We start from the raw sequence: 23,545 nt of genomic DNA, 5'->3' as shown, positions 1-23,545 counted from the left end.
GCAATCCCTTGCAGGTTAAATGCACCTCACGTTTTTGTTAAAGGAAAATGGGATCACATCAACCCTGACCGATGACTTGGTTTTTCCTTTACAGTGTCCCTACACCCTAATTTCATAACATATCTTCAGATAACTGAGTGTAAAGTCGTCTTGTTTTTGGGCCTCCCTGGTGGAGCAAGGGGTTAAGCACCACACTATGAAGCAATCCGCAGCCTCTGCAGCACGAGTTCGATCCCCGGCCAGGAAGAAACCCATATGGCACAGCAGACCTCTTCTGTCTCGCCCGCTGCTCCCCTCAGCAGTGTATTTCAGTCAGTCTGCCTGTTCCGTTCCCCGCTCTGTCTCTGGTGAATCCTCTCACCCCCCACACCTCTGGCCTATATCCCAGCTCCTGTATGCATAAATAAATCTTTAAAAAAATAAATAAAGTCGTCTCGTTCTTATAAGAGCAGCATAGCATTTTACTATGTGACTGGACATCAGCTACTCAGCCAGTTTCCTACTGACGGACACTCAGGCCACTTCCGTTTTTGTCTTTATAGCAGTGTTTTGCTGGCTTTTTGGGAAAGAGTTCTACAAGTACAATTGGTGGTTCATAGGTGAAGCAGGTTTGCAAACGTGATGGGTGGTGTGGGTGTGAGTCAGTCTCAACTCCCAAGGCTAGTCAAGGCATCAGACCTGAGCATCTGACCATAAGATAAAATCGAAGCATCCAGGAGGACGTTTAGTTAAAACGCATGAACTGAGGATCCCTGTGGATCCTAAATAATTTACCTAAAATTATTTAAAATAATTAAATGAATGGTAATGACACACAGGTTCTGAGCTGGGTGCTACTCCCAACGCTCTGTAGCGTTCCCCTGCTGAACCTCCCAATAACACGTTGCCCTCAGTAACATTTCTAACAGATGAAGGTCAGCACGACTCAGAGAGGTCAAGGAACTGGCCCAAGGTCACACAGCCAGCACGGGCTTTGGGCCTGAACCCTCAATCCCTGCATTCTCTCCCCTGCGCCTCCCCAACATCAATGGCAGCCATGGACAGCACAGCAAGAACTTGATAAGCGGGATCCTTCTAATGATGGCTGTGCCAGCATCACCTCATTGGACCCCCAAGCTGCCACGAAAGGAGAGACACTCAGAACATCCACTGTGGAGAAGGGACCTGAGGCTGAGACACCTGAAGTCACTGTCAAGGCCACAACGGGTCGGAACTTCCTACTAGGCCTGAGGGAGGCTGAGCTTAGAACCACACTGCTGCCTCCAGGGCAGCCCCCCTGTTCTCCCAGGGTTGGGGTGGGCAGGACGCTCAGGGCCACAGCAGAGCAGTATGGCTACAGGCAGTAACAGGTGTCACAGCTGTCCCTGTGGCTGTCCCCTGGGAACCATGGATATGAAGAAGCAAAAAGGCAGGTCGCCTTGTCACCTCCTCTACCTCTGGAGAACCCCCCCCACAAATCAGGGCATATTTATGAATCTAGAATATATTCAAGGCCCAGAAAACAGATAGCTTGGGGCTGGGATTGGAATCAGGCCTCACCCACAGGCACCTGCGAGGCGCCGTAAGCAGCCACATACATGAGTTCTGAAGTCAGGGAGAAAGGGCCAGGCCAGAGACAGAGAAGTGGGAGTCGCTGATGATTAAGGTGGTGGCTAAGGCTGGATATGATGGCCTCAGACTTGGCTTCCTGTAGCGATGTGGCCGGCCGGCCGGGGCTGGTTATCTCCCAGGGGACCGGTGGGTGTTAGTACAAAGTCCCAAGAAAATGAGGGAGCCAAGCTCGGGGTGGCAGTGGAGGTGTGGACAGAGGCGAGAAGGGAAAGGCAGCGGTGAGTTCCCGCGACACCTGGTGACTGTAGAAAAATTTCTTCCCATTTTACACTGTAGTGTAACAGACGCTCCAAGCAACACGCCTTCTCTTTCCCTGAGCTGGGAGGGGCAAGGAAGACCCAAATGTGTCTTGGAGCAAAGCTAACAAGACTGCAGGCAGCGACAGGCAGGGTCAAATGTGCGAGAGAGCAACAAACTGTCTGCGGGACCTTGAGGCAGCAGAGGGGACAAGGTCAGGAGGGCGATCCACTTGCCTGACGTCCAACTATTTTCCCAGGTTTAAGGGAGTCAGAGGTTTGGGTGCCAAGGGATGCTCCAGGCTGCTAATCCCAGGGACACAACCCCCTCCTTACCCCAGTGTCTAGGGGAGCTGGTGATGTGCCACCCTGGTCACCGCCCCACCCCTTCCAGTTGCCTGGAAATTCTGGAACATTCCCTAAGAGCCATCGCCATGTCTTCTCTCTCCAAGGTAAGTGGTCTGACGCTTCACTGATTTTCTTTCTTTTGACTGCTCACCCCACCCCTCCATTCATCTGGGGGAATCTCAGAAATGAAGGAGCTACAGGCATGTTACGTGAAACTGTACTGAGAACATTCACCTAAGCAGCACAAGCCCGTGGTTAGTAATTGTGACACCCAAATGGGGGCTCCTGGTGGCAGTAAACAGATGAGCAGATGCCCCATCTCATCAGGCATCAGGAGGCAGATTGAAACACAATGTGATCCCACCATGGGCAGCTACTATGGCTAAAGTGAGGAGGCCGGGAGGAGATGGAGCAACTGCAGCTTGTTGCTACATCCCGGGGAGGGGCCGGCAGTCACCCGGGAGATGGTCTGGCAGCTCCCTATGATGCCATGCATGTGCTAGGTGTGCAGCCTGCAGAGCGCGAGCATAAGCTCTCTGGGAAGCATGGACAAGGACATCCGCAGCAGCATGTTCTGCGCAGTCCCAAGCTGGGGACACCCTGTGCGTCAACACCAGGATGGGGTGACACAGTTTGGGGCATGCGCACGGTGGAGTGCCGCTCAGAAACTGCTGTGCGACGTGCCTTCATGGGGGCACCCACAAATGTGACACAGAGCAACGGAAGCCAGACGCACACACCAGCATCCGGGTGAGTCTGCTGCCACCAAGGAGGGATTCCAACAGGGTGACATGAAGTTGGGCTGTGAGCAGCAGGACAGGGGTGGCGTTTTTTGGGGGGACTGACTGGGGAATCTGGAGGACTCTGAGGAGACTAGCTACACAGTTCACCTTGTGATCTGTTATTAAGTCGAATGCTTGTGGGCTCCGTTCTCAGTGTTTCTTCTGTGTGCGCAACAGCCGAAAACCACGCAGGGCTCGTGAGATGAAGAGCCTCACAGCGCAGCAGGCTTTGTGCCCCAAGAGCACCACTTCTTACCCTTTTCAGCTACTTCCCCTGTGGGCACCACCTCTATAGCCCGGCCTGGTCTGTCCTAGGTCAGGTGCCAGCAGCCACCACCAGTGGAGGCCCTGTCTGGACAGACCCGGATTCGGCTCCCTGGTGCCCATGACTCTCTGGGGTGAGTCCTCTAATCTAATGGGGGGCCCACAGCCTCCTCCATGCTGACTGGAGGAGGATGTCATCTGTCATCTGGAAACAGTGTGGGGGCCCTACCTGGCTTCTGGCGCTCCATGGTGCTCTCCTGGCTGGTCAGGCCGCCTGAGGAAGAGTCGCCGCTGGAGGTTCCATCCAGACCGAAGTGGGGATCAAAAGACAGCAGTGGGTGTGGGGCAGCCGCATACCTGCAGGGCAGTGAGAGGAGACAAGCACAGTGTGAGGGGCTGCCGTGTCCAGAACCACCTGAGCCTGAGTGTCGCTCACAGGTGGGTTTTAAATGCAGAGGCTCGGTGGAGGGCAGAGAGGAAGGCGGGATGAGTAAGCCTGCTATTAACTCAGGGTCAGGGATGAGCTCGCCTGGGAAGCATGCCAGGGAGCTGGCAGTGGCAGGGAGCACCCTGAGAGGCGGGGTCCTCAAGGAAGGAGCGGGCAGAAGTCACGTGAACTGATGGTTCTACCCTTAGCTCCTTGTGGGGGTCCTCAGTAGTTGAGGAATGGGGTGAGCTGTTGTCAGCAACTCCCCCGTGCCTACCTTGGGCTCCCTGTCTCTGGTAGAACAAAGTAGGATAAGGGAGCATTTGTGGGTACAGGAGGCCTGGAGCCTGGTAAGTTGGGGTTCAAACCTCACCACTGCCTCTTACCCAGCTTTCTAGCCCTGATCCTCAGTTTCCCTAGTTGTCAGGAGGTGCTCACGATTGGTCCTTCTTGGCGGGACTGAACGTGGGGCTGTGCCCAGAGCTTAGCCAGAGGTTGCCATGCATCACAGGCAAGTTGTGACAAGGGGTGACCTCTGCGGGTGTCCCTGTTGGAGGAAGGTGCCACAGGGAGAAGCGGTGTGACCACAGCCAGGCTTGTGCTCCCCAATCTCAGGTGCAGTGTTCCCTTCTGAAAACCTCACAAGGCTGTCAAGTGGATGAGACAGCAAAGTTCTATTCCAGAGGTCCTCCTGGAGGTTGGCTCTGCACAGCCACGGGCAAATGGCAGAATATTCTCTATACCTGCACCGAGTCCCGAGGGCACCACCCCAATCCACTCAAGATCCAAGCCCGTCCTGACAGAAACCTCTGCCCTGCCTGGGGTCAGTGCGGGGACAGGCAGAGGACATGATGTGACTAAAGAGATGTGCATGGATGTGTTCAGACTCCTGTAAGTACTCCTGGCTCTCTACCCGGCAAGCGCGTGCATGGCAGGACAGCACTTCCTGGCCTGTGTGATTGACCATGCAGGGCTGGGCACCTGGGTGTGCCAATGACTGTGCAGGAAGTGACCTGGAGATGTTGGCTGCGGAGGCAGCCTCGGTCCTGAGAGGTCTGCTGCCGACCAGCACAACTGCAGAGGGGGCGGGAAGCAAGAGTCTGTGGATTCAGTCACTGAGATTTTCTGACTTTCATTCCCCACCATGACCTGACCGGAATGGGGGCATCTGCTGGGGGCTTCTGGGAAATATCTCCGGGCTTCTAAGAGAGAGGATGAGGAAAGATGGCCTTCTCCAGCCAGGTGTTGCTGGGTCCGGTTCTCACACCATGAGCTGCTTCTCACACCATGAGCTCACACCACGTGCTACCAGCCTGAGGATAAAGCCAGTACCAAGGGGATAGAGAGGAGTGGGCAGGAGTCAGCCCTCGATAATGATGTTGAGATGCGGGGTCAATCTCCCTGGAGCCTGCCCTGCTTGAGTTTCCTTTTCTATGAGATACAAGCCCCTCCAAAATCTGAGCCATACTTGGTCTACTGACAAGTCAGCGCAACCCTACTGACGTAGGCCTTGTACTTTGGCGAAACTACCGAGCCTCCATGAATAAAAAAGCTGGTATTGCAATTCCCCATTTGGCTGCTTGTGTCTATACTTTCAATTTGGAGGCGCGAGAAAGTGGTGCCCCCAACATCCACAAGAGGAGCTCATTGACTTCTCCAGGTGGTCAGCTGGTCCGGCATAAGGGTGTCTGTGCGAAGACCAAGTCTAACCCCCTAGTTCAAGGCCACCAAAGCAGCAGAGGGCCCTGTCAGAGGTGCACTGGACTTTCTGAAACTCATTTCCACTCACCTGCCAAGAAAATACACGTCATGCCTGTCCTCCCGAGCCTGACCTCTAGTGTGTCCAGGAAAGGAAGACTGAGCCAGAACAATAACGAGCATAAGTGATCTTCACTTTGCTGGCTGACTTAGCAGCCTCCCTGATAAATGTGGCTCCATTACAGCTGGAAATTGAAGGGCTGACGTGCTTATTCCAGTTTCTCGAGTACTAACAGCAACGGTCAGCAATGACTGGGGCCAGCCAGCCAGAGCGGAAGGCAGAGGTGGCAGACACTGGTGGCTGCTTCCCAGCATCTGCTCTCTGCTTCTGCCCAGAATCCCAAGCGTATCAGAGGCAGCAAGTGTCCAATCAATAGACTACATTTCCCAGGCTCCGGCCTACCTTTGGCCAATTAGATCAAAGCACTGCATGTGAGTTCTAGGAAGGCTCTGGAAGCAAGCTCTGGGTGCTTCTGCTGCATGGCCTCCTGAAGGCTAAAGCTCCAGCACTGATTAAGACCAGCAGGTCACAGGCTAAGGATGGCAAGGCACTGGCGAGGAGCCCAGGGCCCTGCCAGTGTGGGAGAAAGAAACTCTCTGGTCTGAATCACCATCTTCTGTATCATACAGCTAACCCTAAGCCTGTCTGGGAGACACACTGTCTGGACATTACCGGCTTTCACCACCAGCCACTGCACTCGGTCAAGGCAGCCCACACTTACTCTATCCTGAAATTCTTACAGGTCTTCTGCTTAACCCAACACACACTGATCTAGCTGATCATTCTTTGGGGGGCTGAGTACATCCCATTTGGGATCGTTTTGATTACTGTCAAATCCTGGTCACATGCATTGGAAATCAGGATGACTCAGCACCTCACTGTGCATCTCTCTGGGCAAAAATGTCCCCAAAGAGGTGGTCAAGAGTATCTTCAACCTCAACTGAGAAAATTCAAAGCACTCTTATCTTTTCCTGGGAGAGGACAACACTTAAAAGATAAAGGGCTTGGGATGCTGGTGAGGAACTAACTAGCTATAGTTTCAGGTGTCTCCTGGCAGAAGCTGGAGATCGTGACTGACCGGGTGTCCTAAGGTCAGCAGGGGTGGGCTGCCGGGCTGTTGGCCTAAGGAGTTCCTGCTCGGCCACAGGAAGTGGACGTGGGAGGAGTCCTACTCCAGGGCGCACGCCAGCCTGTTCTATCGGTCGCCTACACTGATGGATGGGGCAGCGGGCGGTAGTTACAGTGATGGGTAACAGGGTGGGTGGATGATTTGTCGGCTGCCACCCTGACAGCCACCATCCTCTGTCCCTGTTGGGGGTGCCAGATTCTGCTCTGGCAGTTGTCCCTTTGCCATGTGACTTATGTAAACCCTGGTTTATGGCAGATTAAGACAGTCATGGGGGTCCAATGTGATCTCACCAAGGACTGGCTTAGGGGTGGGCAAGAGACCCAGTTCCTTTATTCTTAAAAACAAAGAGAAGCTCTTCCCTCAGTCTGGTTTGGGGCCACGGCAGCATCACGGTCCATATGGAGCCAGAGTCCAGAGGATGTCCCTGCAGAACCTACCAGCTCCAGAGCCCCCCTGCATCTGGACTTGCTGAGTGATGGTAACTCCCCTAATGCTTCACGTCTTCTTGAGTTAGGTTTTCTGTCACTTGCAGCCAAATGCCACCGATTGATGCGCCGCTCTGGATGGAGTCGGCAGAGAAAAACAGGTGACACAGGAGCCAAAGCCCCAGGCCCAGTCCAGCCCTGCGGACTTGCCGAGCTGGCACACACTCCTGTCCTAATGCCCTGTGTGGGGTCTGGTGGTCTGCTCATCTTACACATAAGGGCGGCAGACTCCTGGGGAGAGGGACTGCATGGACTAGCCTCTGTGCCCCTGCTGCCAGCACAGCAGTAAGTCATAACCCTCACAGAGCACCGACTATGTGCAGGCATAGCTCTAAGTGCTATCGATTTCCCTTCCAGAGTGTTTGCAAACTGCTCAGAGACAGACGTTTAACATATGAGCCAATGGAAGAGCAGAGGTAAAGTCACTTGCCCACACTCTCACAGCTGATAAGTGGCAGGCCATCTGGCCATCTTACCGCTCTGTAAATCTAAGCTGGTCCATTACATAGGTATATGGGGCTTTTGAGTTCCTAGGAGCTTGCTGACCTCAGCAAGGGTCAGTCTCTGGAAGAGAGCAGGAGATGGGGGTCCTGTGGGGGATATGCTCATGGCTAGGGGCTGGCACGCCTGGCTCGAGTGCACCTGTCCAGGATGCTGTCCAGTGGTGCAGCAGGAACAGGGAAAGGAGCTGAGGCAACAGGCCATGGACAGTCCTGACCTCCCAGGCTCTTACTGCAGGCTGGTGCTGGCTGGGAAAGCCATTTCTTCTGGGGGGCTTGGGGATGAGGTGTGCTAGGAACCTTTTTGGGAAACACAGAACTCAGCTGTTAGAGATTAAAAAATGCTGAGACCGGGGGCCTCCCTGGTGGCGCAAGGGGTTAAGCACCACACTATGAAGCAATTGCAGCCTCTGCAGCATGAGTTCGCTCCCTGGCTGGCCAGGGAGCAACCCACATGCTGCAGCAGACCTCTCCTGACTCGCCCACTGCTCCCCTCAGCAGTGTACTTCGGTCAATCTGCCTGTTCTGTTCCCTGCTCTGTCTCTGGTGAATCCTCTCACCCCCCCACATCTCTGGCCTGTACCTCAGCTCTTGTTTGCATAAATAAAACTTTAAAAAAATGCTGAGACGTAGGCCACAGAGCAGAGCCAGGCTCTGCTAGAGCTTTGGGAAGGGAGGGGAAGGCTGGGAAGAGCTCGGGTGCAAGGAAAAGATCAGAGCTTTCTACATGCCAAGGCCAGAGAGCCTGAGATACAATCACCGTTCTCAAGTGTCACTGTAGGGCAGGCCCTAGGCATGTTGCCCCATGTGGAAGAACAGTCCTTTGGGTAGGCAGGGCGGTGCCGGGGTCAGGGTCAGCCCTGTGCAATCACAAAGGGCTGGGCCCCCATCCTGACTTTCTGAAAAAGTGACCCTGGTCAGGTGGAGTCACCTCATTGAGCCTTAGCTTTACTTCTGTAAAATGGGGTAAGTAGGGCCTCCCAGGTGGCACAAGGGGTTACGATGCAACCTGTGAAGCTATCCACAGCCACTGCAGCACGAGTTCGATTCCTGGCCAGGGAGCTGACCCACATGGCACAGCAGACCTCTCCTATCTCGCCCGCTGCTCCCCTCAGCAGTGTATTTCAGTCAGTCTGCCTGTTCTGTTCCCCACTGTCTCTGGTGAATTCTCTCATCCCCCCCACCTCCGGCCTGTACCCCAGTTCTTGTATACATAAAAAAATGGGGTAACTGCCTGTAGCACTCACTGAGATCAATGCATATAGAGTAATGGCACAAACTAGAGAACCCAGAAATATACCCACACAAATACACACAATCAAATTCACCTTCTAATAAATTATTGATTTCAGTAGCAAAACCAATGCAATTCAATAAATGAATTCTTTTCAATAAATGGCATTGGAGCAAGGTGGACATCCACAGACAAAAGACAGAACCTCAAACCTATACTAAATACTCTCACCTTATATGAAAATTAACTCTAAAAATATTAACTCAAAATGGATCATGTCCGTAAATTTAAAATGTAAAACAATAAAACTTCCAGGCAGGGCCTCCCCGGTGGCAAAGCAGGTTGAGCGCCGCGCTGTAAAGCTGCGCGCAGCCTCTGCAACTTGGGTTCAATTCCCGGCCGGCCAGGGAGAGTCCCACATGGCGCAGCAGACCTTTCCTGTCTTGCCCGCTGCTCCCCTCAGCAGTGTCTTCTGTCGTCTACCTGTTCTGCTCCCTGCTCTGTCTCTGGTGAATTCTCTCATCCTCCAGCGCCTCTGGCCTGTACCCTAGTTTTTGTATAAATAAATAAATCTTAAAAAAAAAAAAGAACCAAAATCACTTTAAAAAAAAGCAAACTTCCAGGCAAAAAATAAATATAAGAAAATCTTCAGGACGCGCTCCTTCCGCCCCGGGCCCGGAAGGGTGATGTGGCTGGGGCTTCGCCGGCCTCACTATGTCTGCCATTTTCAATTTTCAGAGTCTTCTGACTGTAATCTTGCTGCTTATATGTACCTGTGCTTATATCCGATCTTTGGCACCCAGCATCCTGGACAGAAATAAAACTGGATTGTTGGGCATATTTTGGAAGTGTGCCAGAATTGGTGAACGGAAGAGTCCTTATGTAGCAGTGTGCTGTATAGTGATGGCCTTCAGCATCCTCTTCATACAGTAGCTTGGCAAAATGCCAGAATTTAATAGTGATCAGATTTCAATATATAAAAGGACTTATCAACAGAAAATAATGGAAAGAATGGTTTACCCTTTTATCTCGGAACACTGAGTGAGATAAATTTCCAGCTGCTGGTCTCTATTTTTTGTTACTGGACCAATGTTCTATATAAATAATTAGGATGTAACCATTTAATACAGAAGAGTTTAATATGTCTGTAACAACCTCAGTACTGTCACTACAATATTGCATTCTGCAAATGTCATTCTGTTGTGTCAGATACCAGCTTTTGGTAAGGTATCTTAGAGCACATAGTAGAAACAAAATTGGTAAATAACTCAAGTTTCTTTCACTGTGATTTGGAAATGATAAATCTTTATAGAATGAGAAAAAAAAAAAAAAAAAAAAAAAAAAAAAAAAAAAAGAAAATCTTCAGGACCCAGGATTAGGCCAAAATCTTTTTTTTTTTTTTTTTAAAAGATTTATTTTTATTTATTTATACAAGCACTGGGTACAGTCAGAAGCACGGGAGGGTGAGAGAATTCACCAGAGCCAGAGTGGGGAGCAGAGCAGGCAGAAGGACCGAAGTACACTGCTGAGGGGAGCAGCGGGCGGCAGGAGAGGTCTGTGCGCCATGTGGGACCCTCCTCCGGTGGCCGGGGAGCAGCCGGGGATCGAACCTGCGCTTCAGAGGCTGCGGGCAGCTTTGCAACCCAGCGCTCAACCGCTGCGCCACGGGGAGGCCCTTTTTTTTTTTTTTTAAGAGGCATGTATTTATTTATTTGTTTGTTTGTTTGTTTATTTATGCATGCACTGGGTACAGTCAGAAGCGCGGGAGGGTGAGAGAATTCACCAGAGCCAGAGCGGGGAGCAGAGCAGGCAGAAGGACCGAAGTACACTGCTGAGGGGAGCAGCGGGCGGCAGGAGAGGTCTGTGCGCCATGTGGGACCCTCCTCCAGTGGCCAGGGAGCAGCCGGGGATTGAACCGGTGCCGCAGAGGCCGTGGGCAGCTTTGCAACCCAGTGCTCAACCGCTGCTCCACAGGGGAGGCCCAGGCCAAATTCTTAAGACTTTATACCAACAGCATGATTTGTACAAGGAAAATCGTAATTTGGACCTGCTCAGAATTAAAAACTTTTGTTAAAAATTAAAAACTTTTATTATGCAAACGGTCCTGTGTTAAGATAAAAAGACAAACGAAAGATGGGAGAAAATATTGTGAATCACACATCCGACAGAGAACTTCAGGTTTAGGACAAAGGACTGTGTGACACTGAAAAACATTGAATCTGTTAAGAAAATGGGCTCAAATGTGCACAAAAGGTTCACTGAAGACACACACAGCCGGCAAATGAGCACGAAGATGTTCGACATCATCAGGCACAAAAGACACGCCAGCTAAAAGCCCCCAGAGGGATTATTACACACCTGCAGAACAGCTGGAACAAAATCTGGTGGCCACACCTTAGGGTGGCGAGGAGGGGAGAGTGGGTCACGCACACATGGTTGGAGGGAATGCAAGACGGCACAGGGGCTCTGGAAGAGAGCCTGGCGTTCCTTGTAGAGCAAGAAGTGTACAAGCAACTGTATTCTTTTTCCTTTGATTTTTTTTTTTAAAGATTTATTTATTTGTGCATACAAGAACTGGGAGAGACAGGTGAGGTCTGCTGTGCCATGTGGGTCAGCTACCTGGCCGGGGATCGAACTCAGGCCATAATGGTGATAATGCTGAGACTTAACCCCTAGGCCACCACTCTCTGTATTTCTTTAAGTTCACCTTTTTTTTTTTTTTGATTCTGCATATAAATAATATCATACAGTGTTTGCCTTTCTTTGTTAGATTCATTTTGCTTCGCATAACGCCTTCTAGGTTTATCCGTGTTGTCACGAATGGTAGAATTGTTTTGACGGCTGAATAATATTCCACGGCATACACGTCTACACTACCTTTTTTTTAACCCATCCATCCATCCATCAATAGACACTTAGGTTGCTCCCTATCTTGGCAAGCAATTGTATTCCTGGGCATTTATCCCATGTGAAGAAAAACTTATTTTTACGCAAGTGTTTAGCGCACAAATATTTGTAAAAGTCCAAACTGGAAACGGCACAAATATCTTTCAATGGGTGAGCCGTTAAACAAAGTTGGTACCTCCATACCAGGGACCACAACTCAGCAACAAAAAGGAATCCACTACTGAGCCATGTAACAGCTTGGATAAAATGCCAAGGACATTACGATGAGTGAAAAGACAACCTCAAAAAAGGACAGATACTGTATGACTCACTTTATGCAAAATTCAAGAAATCATAAATAAGTAGATGTGGAACAGATTAATGGTTGCCAGAGGCGAGAGACGAGGGAGGGGAGGGGTGTGGCTGCAAAGGGTTAGAAGGCATCAGTTTAGCGGGTCCAGCTGAGTATCTTGGTGGTGGTGGTTGCACAAAACCACACACACGACTGCACAGAACTGCACACACACATGTATGCACAACTGGTGAATTCTGAATTAAGTTCTATGGATTAACATCAATGTCTGGCTTTGCTGATGTTATCAGTTAACACGTTAACACTGGGGAGATTGGGTGATTCACTGATCTCCCTCTACATGTCTTTGCAGCTTCCTGTATAATAATAAAGGGGAAAAAGGAGCTCCCGGAGGTTATCAGTAACATCATCTCTGCTCCCACCTCTGTTCTTGACTAACGGCTACGTGCCAACTGCTATTTCTAGCCTCAGCCCTGCTACTGCCCAGGTGCCCACAGCTCAGGGCTCCCCTCTCTTCCTGTGCTCCACACCAATGTGCTGATTCATAGCTGTGGCCTGTGCTTTGTCTGGAATGACTTTCTCCCTCTGTGACAAATTCTTACTAATCTCTCAAAGCCTTGCTCAAATGTCACCTCCTCCGGGCAGTCAGCTGAGAATTCTGGGGCTGAGACCTCCTTCCTCCAAGGCCTAGGCCTGTGGGTGAGCTCATCAGAGTGAACATCCTTTCTCGGACCTTCCTTCCACCACAGTCAGCAGAGGTAGCAGCAGAAAGCCCTGGGAAGGGAGTATCCCGGTGCCTGGCACGCAGAAGGCTTTTGCAAGTGAAGGCAGAATGGGGGCTACCAGGAGATGAACCGTCAAGTATGCTTTCCCAGGCTGACAGCACAGACTCAGAGTCCAACAATGGGCCCAGGGAGGTGGCAGGAAGCAGGGCATGGAAGTAGAGAGCGTGCAGGACTCCAGGCGGAGGGAGAACAGAGGAGGGCTCTGCCATGCAGATGGCCTATGAGGAGAGTGGTCGGCGGCTGATGTGTGGGACATGAGTGGGGCTATGGCAGCCCATAGCTAAGAAGCGAGGTTCTGGGACACATGGCAGGGTTTGGAGCAGAAGACAGACAAGGCCAGATAAAGAACCCCAACTGCTGAGCAAGGGCGGGCCAGGAAGTCAAGGAGGCTGGAGCCCAGACAGGTGGTCTTGGGAGGTGTGAGTGTGAGCAGAGATGCTTAGGAGACCCGATGGACCACAGCAGGGGGAGGGGAGGCATCCGGGATGAGCCTGCCCTGAGACAGGAACCCAGGAGCAGGACGGGCTCAGGGCACTGGGGCTGAAGGCAGTGGGAGAGCAAGGGCTTGTCCTGAGGGCACTGGGAGCCATGGAGGAGGTGGGCGATCCCTTGGGCTGCCAGGCTGGAGAAGGAGCCAGGGGGGCAGAAGTGAGGCCTGAGAGTCCATGAAAACAGGGTAATGCTGATGCCCAGTGTCTGGCAGTCGGGGCCGGAGGGATTCAGATGAGCTGCTATGGGATGGTCTTGCACAAATAAGTATGACAAGTGTCAAGAAAATGGCAACCGAATTTCTGACTAGGCTAGTCTGGCTCTAAATCTTAAGAGACACAGACAACCCTTCTGGAGGGCCTCGGGTGAACTGTGCGCAGCCAGAAAAGCCACAAAATGGCAAATAAATTCGTGGGGGTATGTGCATTTCCTGGGGCCCAGCGTTCCCAGCTCCCATCAGATTCCTTAATTTGAGAAGAGTAAAGCGATTCTGACCTTTCCGGGGATGGCTTGTATCTTGCGTAGGTGGCTGAGCCCGGGGTGGAGAAGCTCCCAGAAGGCTGCCGGTAGGGTGGGACTTTGTCGGCCCCTGCTGGTGATGCTGTGTAAGGGGTTTCGGGGAAGCTGACAGGCCTGGAAGGAGATGAGAGGTGGCCAGGAGTGAGTGAGAAGGTCCCTGCCACAGGACAGACAGACAGACCTTGCCCTCAGGCTCAACCACATCCTATCTGCTCCATCTGCTCCCCTCCCCTCAGGGCGGAGAGAGAGCTGAGCCCAAGGCAGCACGAAGCAAGGCTGGCCTGAGTCCTTTCTCTCCCACGACTGTGCGCCGGCCCTCAGCTTCGGGCCCTGACAGGCTGCTGAAGACACGCTTGCCCGCTCCTGGGACAAGAAGTTCCTCTGCTGGATGGAGTCCTTCATTTTTGGGAAATATTTATTATTTAATATACTCCAACGAATACCTCTAAGTATAGGTCATCACAATAAAATACACTCCCTAAAATGACCACCCAGCTCAAGAGGGTAGCAACGCACACCCACCCCTGGGCCTCTCCACTCGTTTCCCTGCCCCTCCCCCACCGGAAGTGATGCTAACATTTGTGCTGATCAACCGATTCCTTGATCTTTTAAAAAATACATAGTTTTAATCATACGGGGTATGGTGGTTTTCCAGCCTCAGACACTGAGCTCCCCAGCACTGGGTCCTTCTCCAGGCAGCTCATAACCAAGTTTAAGGGACGGAGAGATGGAAGGGGAAGAGGCTTAAGGACAAGAAGGAAAGGGGAAAGACTGAAGTGAGGGAGATGCTGAAAGGGGTGAAGGAGAGAGAAAAGGATGAAAGGCAGAAGGATGAGGGCCAGGGTGCCCCTTGATGCGGCCTTACCTCTTGCTGTGCAGGGGCTGGGACTCCCGGAAAGGGACCATGGGGGCCTGCTTTGGGGGCCGGCTCAGGGACTGGACATGGCCGGGGGTGGAGGGAACAGCCCACTTGGAGGTTGGCAGAGAGTTGTGGGACGCAGGCCCGCTCCACTGCCAGGGAGCATTGCTGCGGTACGGGGGCCGGCCCCCGGGGGTCACGGTCTCCGGTTCGGTCTTGGGCTCCGAGGTATTCATGTCATAGGTCTCCGGCCAGCCCCTGGGAAGAGAAACTTTGTTGCTCAACTCAGAAAGGCCCCAGCCACCAGCACACTGCCTACTGCCTGGGAGACCCGCCGCCGCCTAAGGCAGGGCTGGGCCTTCCCTGCTAAACTGAACCACACAGGCCATTTCAAAGGCCACATGGGCACCCTTTAAGTTAATACATGAACTTACCTGCAAGCTCAGTCTCAATCAGGACAGGGTCCAGTGGGCTCTAACTTCCACCTCCTCTAGCCCTACTCTACCCCTCTCTCCATTTCCCTTCCTCTCCTCTTCTCTGACCCGGGCCTCGAGTTGGCCAGTGTCCTCTGTCAACTAGCTAGGCTCCTCCCTTGGAGGTACTTGGGGGCTGAGCAGCGAATGCCTTCAAAATCAAAGGATAGTATCTGCCTTGTTCCAAAGAAGCACAAAGGCAGCTGGAACAGGAGCAGGTGACCTACTTTGCAGGGTGATTAAAAAAAAAAAAAAAAAAAAGCCATAAAACCCAGAACCTTGAAATAGATGCAGAAGGGCCTGTGACTCCCCCAGACCTGGCTGGCACATGCAGCGCGAAGCTCAGGATGGGGATCTGCTCACCAAGCCTACTCCCCATAGCCGCAGGAACAGAGCTTGGAGGAGCCCGCGGCCGGGCAGCAATCCTGCCCCATCCAGTCCCCTTCTAGGGCTCTCCTGGGTCACCAGAGCCAGGTCCAAGGGACTTTCAGAACCGCCCAATGAGACTAGTGATTTGCTGGAGCTGTGAGTCTAGGCCAGACTTTGACTCATCCAAAGGTGCCGGGAGGGCATGCTCCGGCACCGGGTCCAACACGCCATGACCTTCAGCAGCAGGAGGGTCAGCACTGACATCCAGCAGATTCTGGATTGGTAGGTGCAGATACCCAACAAGGTACTGGGCAAGAAATGACAATGCAAAGGTCTAACAGCTGGTGGCTGGGCCCGGCTGGGTGGAGATGTGGTACCACCATCACCCCAGTGCATGGCTGCCACTCCAGCCACCCAACCTGGACACCCCCTTCTCCTGAAAACAGGTCTGGTGCTGAGGGTGGGGCTGCTCCAGCTTCCTGGCTCTGGTGTGAACACGTGACCCAGCCTCGCCAAGCAGACGCTCCTCTCACCCTGGACACACTGACAGGCAAAGCACTGTCACAGGCTCAGGGCGGGGCCTGGCGGAGAGGAGCTTCAGCCCTGGAATTGCTTCTGGAACTGCTGGGGAGAGCTATTTCACTGGACCTGCTGAGCTGGGAGAGCTAATTTTGGAGCTGTAAGGAGGGGTGGGTCTCCTCGAGGTGAGAGATGCCTGGGAATTGTGGCACCACAAAACGAAGACAGGGAGAGATTTCTGATGAGGGTGTCTGAGTTCCTGCGTAGGGAGGGTCCTGCCGAAGTCTGCCAGATGTCCTCATCCTGTCCTCTTTGCTTCACTATATTTGAGTTGATTCCATTGCTGGTAACCAGAATCCTTATCTGTTTATTATACTTAAGTAACCAGAGGCACAGAGGAATTAAGTAACCTGTCCAAAGTCACACAGCCAGGAAGAGGTGAAAACTGGACTTAAATAGAGTAAGTTTATCCCAAAGCCCACGACTTGAACCACTGTGCTCACTGGCCCACTGTACAGTGTTTGGGAGTCAATCTGGGTAGATTTCTTGGGTTCCTGACTTTCCCCCCAAGTCATGTTTTTATTTTCTTCACAAGGGCATCTCAAGTGTCTCCAGAGGGTCCCCACAGGCCAAACACCTTACTAGTTTCACCTCCAACCTCATGACTACCTTTGGGGAAGGATCTATTATTGTCCCCATTTTACAAATGAAGACACCGAGGTGCAGGAGGTAGGACTGCTTGCTGGGGTCACAGTTACTCAGGGAGAGCTGGGAGTCCGACCGAGGCAAGCCCGCCTTCCGGCTCTGCCCCACGGCCCCCGGCCCTTATATGCAGCCATCTGGTTGGCTTACTCGTGTATTGTTCGCGTCTCCCAAGCCATTTATCAGTTCCACGGGGCCAAGGCCTCAACTCTTGTCTGAGCAGTGTGTCCCCAGTGCTTGGGATGTCGGGGCGAACTCTCTCTGGTCACCTCTGGAGGCTGCCAGGGTACCCACTCATTGTTCTGTACCACATTTATCCTGCCTTCCCAGGATAAATTATACCTCAGAGCAACCAGAGAGTAACTGAAGGAGAGTTCTTTCTAGAAGACTTCCAGCCAATAGATGAGGAGGGGATGCTGGAACTTAGAACATGCAGTAGTAGCCTGTGATGAAATGACAGCGACATCACAAGTGGCGGAAAGCTGGGGGCCAGTGGATGACAGCAGGTCAGATGCCTTCGTGTAACCCCCCCTGGGGCTCACTCCTGGTGTCACTCACACAAGGGACAACCAAACACATGGTGACTCCTGAGGGACACTGTACCCCTGTCCCCCACAAGAAGAAATTTAACCAGAATCTAATCATGCTGCTGCATCAAACTTCAACAATTTATGTGCCAGAGGTGGATCTAAAGGGGAGGTGGGGAGGGGCAGCAGCTAAATCCAGGAAGCGGGAAACTCTAAGGACGGGTGACCTGGTTTCTTTGCAAAATTGCAAGGAAAATGAAAAAAGAGGGAAGGAGGGGAAACTTAGAGATTGAAAGAGCCTGGAGCGACTCATTAGCCAAATGCAAGAGGAGGCTCCTGATTAATAAAATAACTGCTTTTAAAAATCTCTGATACAACAGAAAGTTAAAGAGAGATGGGGGAGCTCATACTGACTTATTAAATATTTTAAGAGCAATAACACTTTGTAGAAGGTCCTTGCGGGGCACAGATAACTTTCCAAGGTCTGGGATCATGGCCAATAATTCAAGATGGGGTGGCTTGGAGGTGGAAAAAGAATGAGGAAACCGGCCATATGTTGATCAGATGCTGCGACGGGGCTTCAGTGTACTTTTAAGAGGTTTGAAATGTTCTACTGAAAAATAAAACGCTAAGAGAAACCCGCTCCATGCGGAATTCCTACTATAAAATCCGAGCTCGTCCCTGGGTCCCTGCGGCTCCCGATGGGACCCCATACTGCCCCAGCCACGCGGCTCCCGGGGCTGCAGGAACTGGCCACACACACCTGCACTCTGGTGTGCGGCTGGTCCCTGCCTGGGGCTGCTGGACCGGACAACCATATGGCTGCCTCTGCCCATAGGCGGTTGCTATGGTGCCACAGGCCTGCTTCTTAGATCTCGTCACTGTGGGAGCTTGTCATTTATCCGCTTAGTTGCCCTGTCTCTTCCTCTGGTGCACAGTGCACAGGGACAGGTCCTTCATTCTGTCACCACTGAATGCCCAGCATGTCAAGTGGAGTTGGCACATGGTAGGGACTCAACAAATACGTATTGGACAAAAGAAGGACATGTGTCCTCAGGCAAGTTACTTCTGACACAGCGTGGGTCATCAAGCTGCCTCAGGGGTTGTGGTGGACACTGAGTGGTGTCTGCTGAGTCTTGGAGGTGTTGGCTGACACCCCCAGGGTCCACATCCTGTTTCCCACTGAGGAAAGGCCCAGTACAGGTGACTTTGTTGGGGGGGTGTGTGGGACCAGTCCGGCCCCTGCCTTACCTCCGGGGCGTGCCGTCGTCGAAGGGCGGGATGATGACCACCTTGACGGTGACAGAGGTGCGCAGCAGGTCGATCATCTGGTCATGGGTCAGGGTGACCACGGCCACCTTGCAGATCTCCACCAACCGGCTGCCTTGCCGGAGGCCTGCCTGCCAGGCAAACCCATAGTCCTCCACCTCGGCCACAGTGCCGTCGTACTTGACGTGGAAGCCCAGCTGCCCTAGCCCGTTCCGCCGCAGGGTCATGTCCACTGTCTCCCAGCCGTTGGTCATCACCTGCAGGCAATGGGCGGGTTTAGCCTGAGAAACTGTGCTCTTCTGAAGACCCAAGTTGTTATCCTCACACGCCAACCCCCTCACCTCCACCCGCCCCCCTTCCCCGACTGATCAATTGAACCACAGTGATCCTCCCAGGAGACACCAGGGCACAGCAGCATGCACTCCCACCTAGTCCCAGCAGGGGTTCCTGATGTCTGGAGGAAACGTGGATATGCAGCTACATGGCTTCTGACCTCAGAGAGGTGACAGTCCCGGTCCTGCTCTCCAAACGCCCTTGCCACCCTCTGCTCCCGGGTCTGGCGGGGCTGCCCCTCGTGACCCCCTCTGCTCTGGGATGTGCTGGCCAGTGGTGGGTGGAATGGGGGGTGGCCAAGGCTGGGGCATTTAACTCTGGAGGCCTCTCCCCTCTGCCACAGCCACTGGGATTTTGCTCAAGAGAGGCTGTTTGGTTCAGGGGGTCCCCGAGTCAGAGTTATATGAGGAAAGACCCTAAGGGAACCAAAGACGACTTCCAGTGTGAGAGAGAAATACACCTTTGTTGTTCTTAGCCACGGATTACGTACCTGACCAACAGAGTCTAAGAGCACCGAGACGCTGCAGCCCAGCACCCCGGGGTTGCTGGCTCCTGCCCTTTACTTCCTGACGTCACCCTTAGAGGCACAACCCCCACCCCATCTCCTCCCGGGACTCTCCCCCAAGCTGGAGCCCAGATGACCACGTAGCGCTTAGCTTCTGCTTCCCTCCCTGCTGCATCTGCGTGGGATTCAGGCCGTGATGACATGTAAGGGACGTGAACCCGTGGATGGGGCTAAGCGTGCAGCTAGTGATGCAGGCGAGTGCGACGGGCTTAGCTACTAAGCAGGTTACATGGAGATCTCTCTCCTTTCCTAAAACTGCTCCAAGGAAAGAGGCGCGATGGCTGATTCTTGTGAGAAGTCACCCCTAGGGGTAAGGGCACTCTGTGGCGAGCCTGCCTGGGTGGTGGCACACGGGTCTGTGACCACCGCTGACGGGAGGACGTTCCTGTCACGAGTCACTCTAAGCATCCACACGCTGAGACACACATTCGTCCCTGCACACAAAATAATTCCTTGCAATCTCACATTCCTGAGGGTGGGGAGCAAGAAGTGAGAGGCAGGATGGGAGAGGACTTACCTGAAGACATGACTGATTTGGTGTATGACTTGGATAGCGAGACTGGGCAGCGGGGGATGCATCAGACAGGGTCATGCTCCCCAAACAGAATAGGGACTTAGCCTTACTCACTGGGAGGTGCTGGGACTTTCTTGCTCTTTTCCTGTCCTGACCCTGCCAACTATTGATTGAGGCCCAGTAATTGGTTTCATAGCCCAACCTGTTTACGTGACAATCAGAAACGATTGTGAGGTGTGGTAATGACAGCGGTTCGTTTTAAAGACTCTGTTGTAGAAATAGATGTTGAAATGTTTACAGATAAAATGACAGGATGTCAAGGATTTGTTTCAGAATAATCAGGGGGAAGTTAAAGGAGGGAAGGAAGGAATGAGAAGGCGCTGGGCTGAGAGCTGGCAGCTGGCGATGGGGCCAGGAGTTCATTACGTGAGAGCCTTTACTTGTGTGCACGTCTGAAATTTCCCATAATTAAAGAGTTTAAAATAACTGGGTTGAAAGGAAAATTCAGTCTCTTCAAAGAGCAAGCTGTGACTGGCTTCACCCCAGCCTGTGACTTCTGATTTGGGAGTCAAAATTCTTCCCTTTGAAGCAGCCACCCTTGTGTCCAAAGACTTGGGGTTTCAGAGGCCAGTCCTGTGCATCTGCCCCTGAGGGGAGCCCACAACAGCCCTGGAGTGTGTGGGGGTGTTCCACAGGCCTGGGCAGCTTGTCCACAGTGGCAGGGGGACCCTCCATTCTCCCCTGCTTCCTTTTAGTGATAAAGACCCCCTCACCACAAAACAATTTTGGAGGGCACATGGCTGCCAAGTTGGGGACTGCATTTCTCAGCTTCCTTAGGTGTGGACATCTGACCAGGTCTGGGACCACAGGATGTGAGTGGGACTGAGACAGCTTTTCCTTCATGCTCACACTCTCCCGTCCTGCCGACAGGAGTGTGGACAGGCTGAGACTCGGCTTTGGTCACGCATATTAGTCTGACATTGAAGGCAAAGGAGGAGCCCGGCATGTCCCTGCCCCCAGGCCAACCTTAGCCTGGGAGGGCAGGACTTGCTCCAGCTACGGGATTTCTCAGTCTCCACCCAAGCAGCTCCAACTGTAAAGTACCCACTGGAGTGGTAAACAGAGTCAGGCTAACTTTCTGGCCGCTTTTTGGGTGGCTTCCAAGTTCTGTCCCCTCGGCTTTCATGACAAACGCAGGCAGCCCCGCCTGAAGAGCAGCACTGCTGGTTCACAAGGCTTCAGAAAGGTAACTCTGGGCAGAGGAGCACCTTATGAGATCAAAGACACAGCCACCCCAGGAACCCCTGCACTGTGCCAGGCCCCCATTAAAAGCTATTTTTTCTGGGGACTGATCTCCGTGTGCCCTGGTTAAGGCACTGATTAGGCCCTTTAGGGGCCCAATTTCATCAGCAGCTCACTGATGAGGGGGGGACCAGTAATTTGCCCCCTCCAAAGGCGTGGAAGCTGAGGTGGTGCAGCGGTCCAAGACTGGAACAGAGCTGGTGCTGACCTGCATCCGGCCCCCGTGCCTCAGGCCTGCTACTTCCCTGCTGCTTTTTCCTCTTATTTTATTCAAGTCTCAGTTTAAAAGTCCTCAGGGGGACCTCCACCCCCAGACCCCATGAAAACAAGCGAGATGCGGCTGGGAGAAGCCTGATCTGACGTGTACGCGAGCCCCTCTCCAGGGGGCAGGCAGCACCCCGCTTCACGTGGGCACTGCCCTGTGCGTGTAGCCCAGGAGAGACAGGTCGTCCAATTTTTCAAAAGAAACCAGAAAGTCACAGAAAATCCTCTGGGTGTTAAGTTTTGGGAACGAAATATGCCTGTGGGCTGCACCCAACCTGGGGGTTTGAGTGGCCCCCTGAGTAGGGCCCCTGACATCCTCTACACTCCCTGCTTAACCTCCTGTGCTTGCAACACCTGTCCAGTGCCAGGGCCAGCTCATAACAAAGCCCGTCTACAAAGGCTGTGTGAGCCCCTGCTGTGCCAGGGGAGGGTGTGCGCTACCCTGGGGACTCCATGGACACGAGACCCTGGCCTGTCCCTTGGCAGAAGGGACGATGTTATCACCTCCAGGCCTCCTGGAAGGCTCTGGGGTGCTGGGCTTATGTCTGTGTGTGTGGCGGGGACCATGGCAATGTGCTGTGCGCCAGCAGTAGGCACGGGGGTGGGCGTGGGATGGAGAGGCACAGAGAGGACGTGGTAGCACCTGGCATGGTGCCTGGCTCGGTCACTGCTTAAGAAGCACAGGCTGCTTTGTGGTTTTGGGGGGAGGAACCCTCCACGCGTCTGAGAGCTGAGGCACTTAACTCACTCCGGGCCCTGGGCAAGCTGCTTTACCTCTCTGGGGCCGTTTCATCATCTGTGAAGTCAGGACGGCAGCGGCATCTCCCTCAGCGTGTTGGAGGGACATGGGGGAACCTGCGAGCGCCGAGCAGGTGCATACAGTGAGCCCTCCTCCTGCCCGCTGGAGGCAGCAGGCAGCAGGCACGCACGCGGGCTTACCCTGTGTCCGCTGCACACCAGGTGCTGGACAAGGTGCTGAGGGCACAGGGGAATGACACACACATTAACAGCCATCAGAGGTGGCACACACTACACAGAAAACTAAGGTAAGAAAGGCAGGTGGAATGTGTTCAGGGCAAGGTGAGGGGGGTTCTGCAAATTTAGACACAGAGGCCTCACTGACCAGGGGACATTTAACTAAAGGCCTAAAAGAGTGGGGGGAGGAGCCATATGGGGCAAGTGCTCCAGTGAGAGGGCACAGGCAGCGCAAAGGCCCTGAGGCTGAATGCCTGCCAGGCATGCTGGAGAAACAACAGAGCAATGGGGAGCTGAGGTCATCAAGGCTGCTGGGGGCCACCAGTAGGGAGATGAGGTCAGAGAGATCACCAGGGAGCCGGACCATGTGGGGCCTCGGGGCCACCAGAAGATGCTAGCTTTCCCGGGAGTAAGCAGAGCAGTGCCACGAGCAGCTCCTCCTACTGTTCTAAGGATGACAGGGAGGCAAGGGCAGAGGCAAGGGAGACCAGCACGGAGGCCTATGGATCGTCCAGAAGAGGCCAGGGTGGAGAAGCAGCAGCTGAAGCCTGCTGGGGCTGGGGCTGACAGGCTGCAGGTGGGTGTCAGAGCAAGGCTGATGCCATCTGACCTGACCTGACCAATGGCGCGATGGCCTGTCCTTACTGGCACAGGAAACCAGGAGGCGGGGGGGCCAACGTAGGTTTCTAGGGTCTCACGACACCCGAGTGGAGATGCTGCCTTAAACAGTAGGATCCCACTCGGGGGCCTGGACCCAGGAGACCTCGGCTCAAAGCCAATCTGCCACTCAGGGCTGTGAGACCTTAGGCCAGGATAGAGCCTCCAAGTGCTCGCCCATTAAGTGGAGAGAGAGAGAGAGAGACGCTCCCTTCTCTGTAGGGTGGGTGGAGGCGTGTGAGATCCCCCTAACTCATCAGATGCCCTGCGCACCATGCGCTGGCCCCATCCACTCATGTGAGAGAAGTGCACAAAGCAGATGGAGGTCCTGGTCCCCAACCTCACACCCCCGTGGGAGATGAAACCCTGGCTGTTGTTCTAAGTAAGGCTGGGCATGAATTTAGGAGTCAGGGAGATGGGGAGCCGGGCTTTACCAAGCCAACTAGCACC

The 23,545-nt window shown here is 53.3% G+C and overlaps 2 protein-coding genes across 2 annotated transcripts in view; one reads left to right on the top strand and one right to left on the bottom strand.

The window, feature by feature from the left end:
- SIPA1L3 (signal induced proliferation associated 1 like 3) overlaps positions 1-23,545 on the bottom strand; it is a gene marked incomplete at both ends in the record, with an annotated part of 82,879 nt that overhangs the window by 32,940 nt on the left and 26,394 nt on the right. The window contains 4 exons of the mRNA XM_084257118.1: positions 3,471-3,598; positions 13,744-13,881; positions 14,633-14,884; positions 18,468-18,742. Of these exons, the coding sequence (XP_084113244.1) occupies positions 3,471-3,598; positions 13,744-13,881; positions 14,633-14,884; positions 18,468-18,742 (793 nt within the window). The remainder of the gene's footprint in view (positions 1-3,470; positions 3,599-13,743; positions 13,882-14,632; positions 14,885-18,467; positions 18,743-23,545) is intronic.
- On the top strand, positions 9,490-9,708 carry LOC311186235 (protein kish-A; the record flags this gene model as incomplete). Its single annotated transcript, XM_084257119.1, has 1 exon — positions 9,490-9,708. One exon carries the CDS (start codon positions 9,490-9,492, stop codon positions 9,706-9,708), a length of 219 nt encoding a protein of 72 aa, XP_084113245.1.

Source organism: Talpa europaea (genome assembly GCF_964194135.1).
Source record: "Talpa europaea genome assembly, chromosome: 16".
In the NCBI taxonomy this organism is placed as follows: domain Eukaryota; kingdom Metazoa; phylum Chordata; class Mammalia; order Eulipotyphla; family Talpidae; genus Talpa; species Talpa europaea.
The sequence above is the reverse complement of the archived record's forward strand: the minus strand, read 5'-3'. Positions and strand labels throughout refer to the sequence as shown.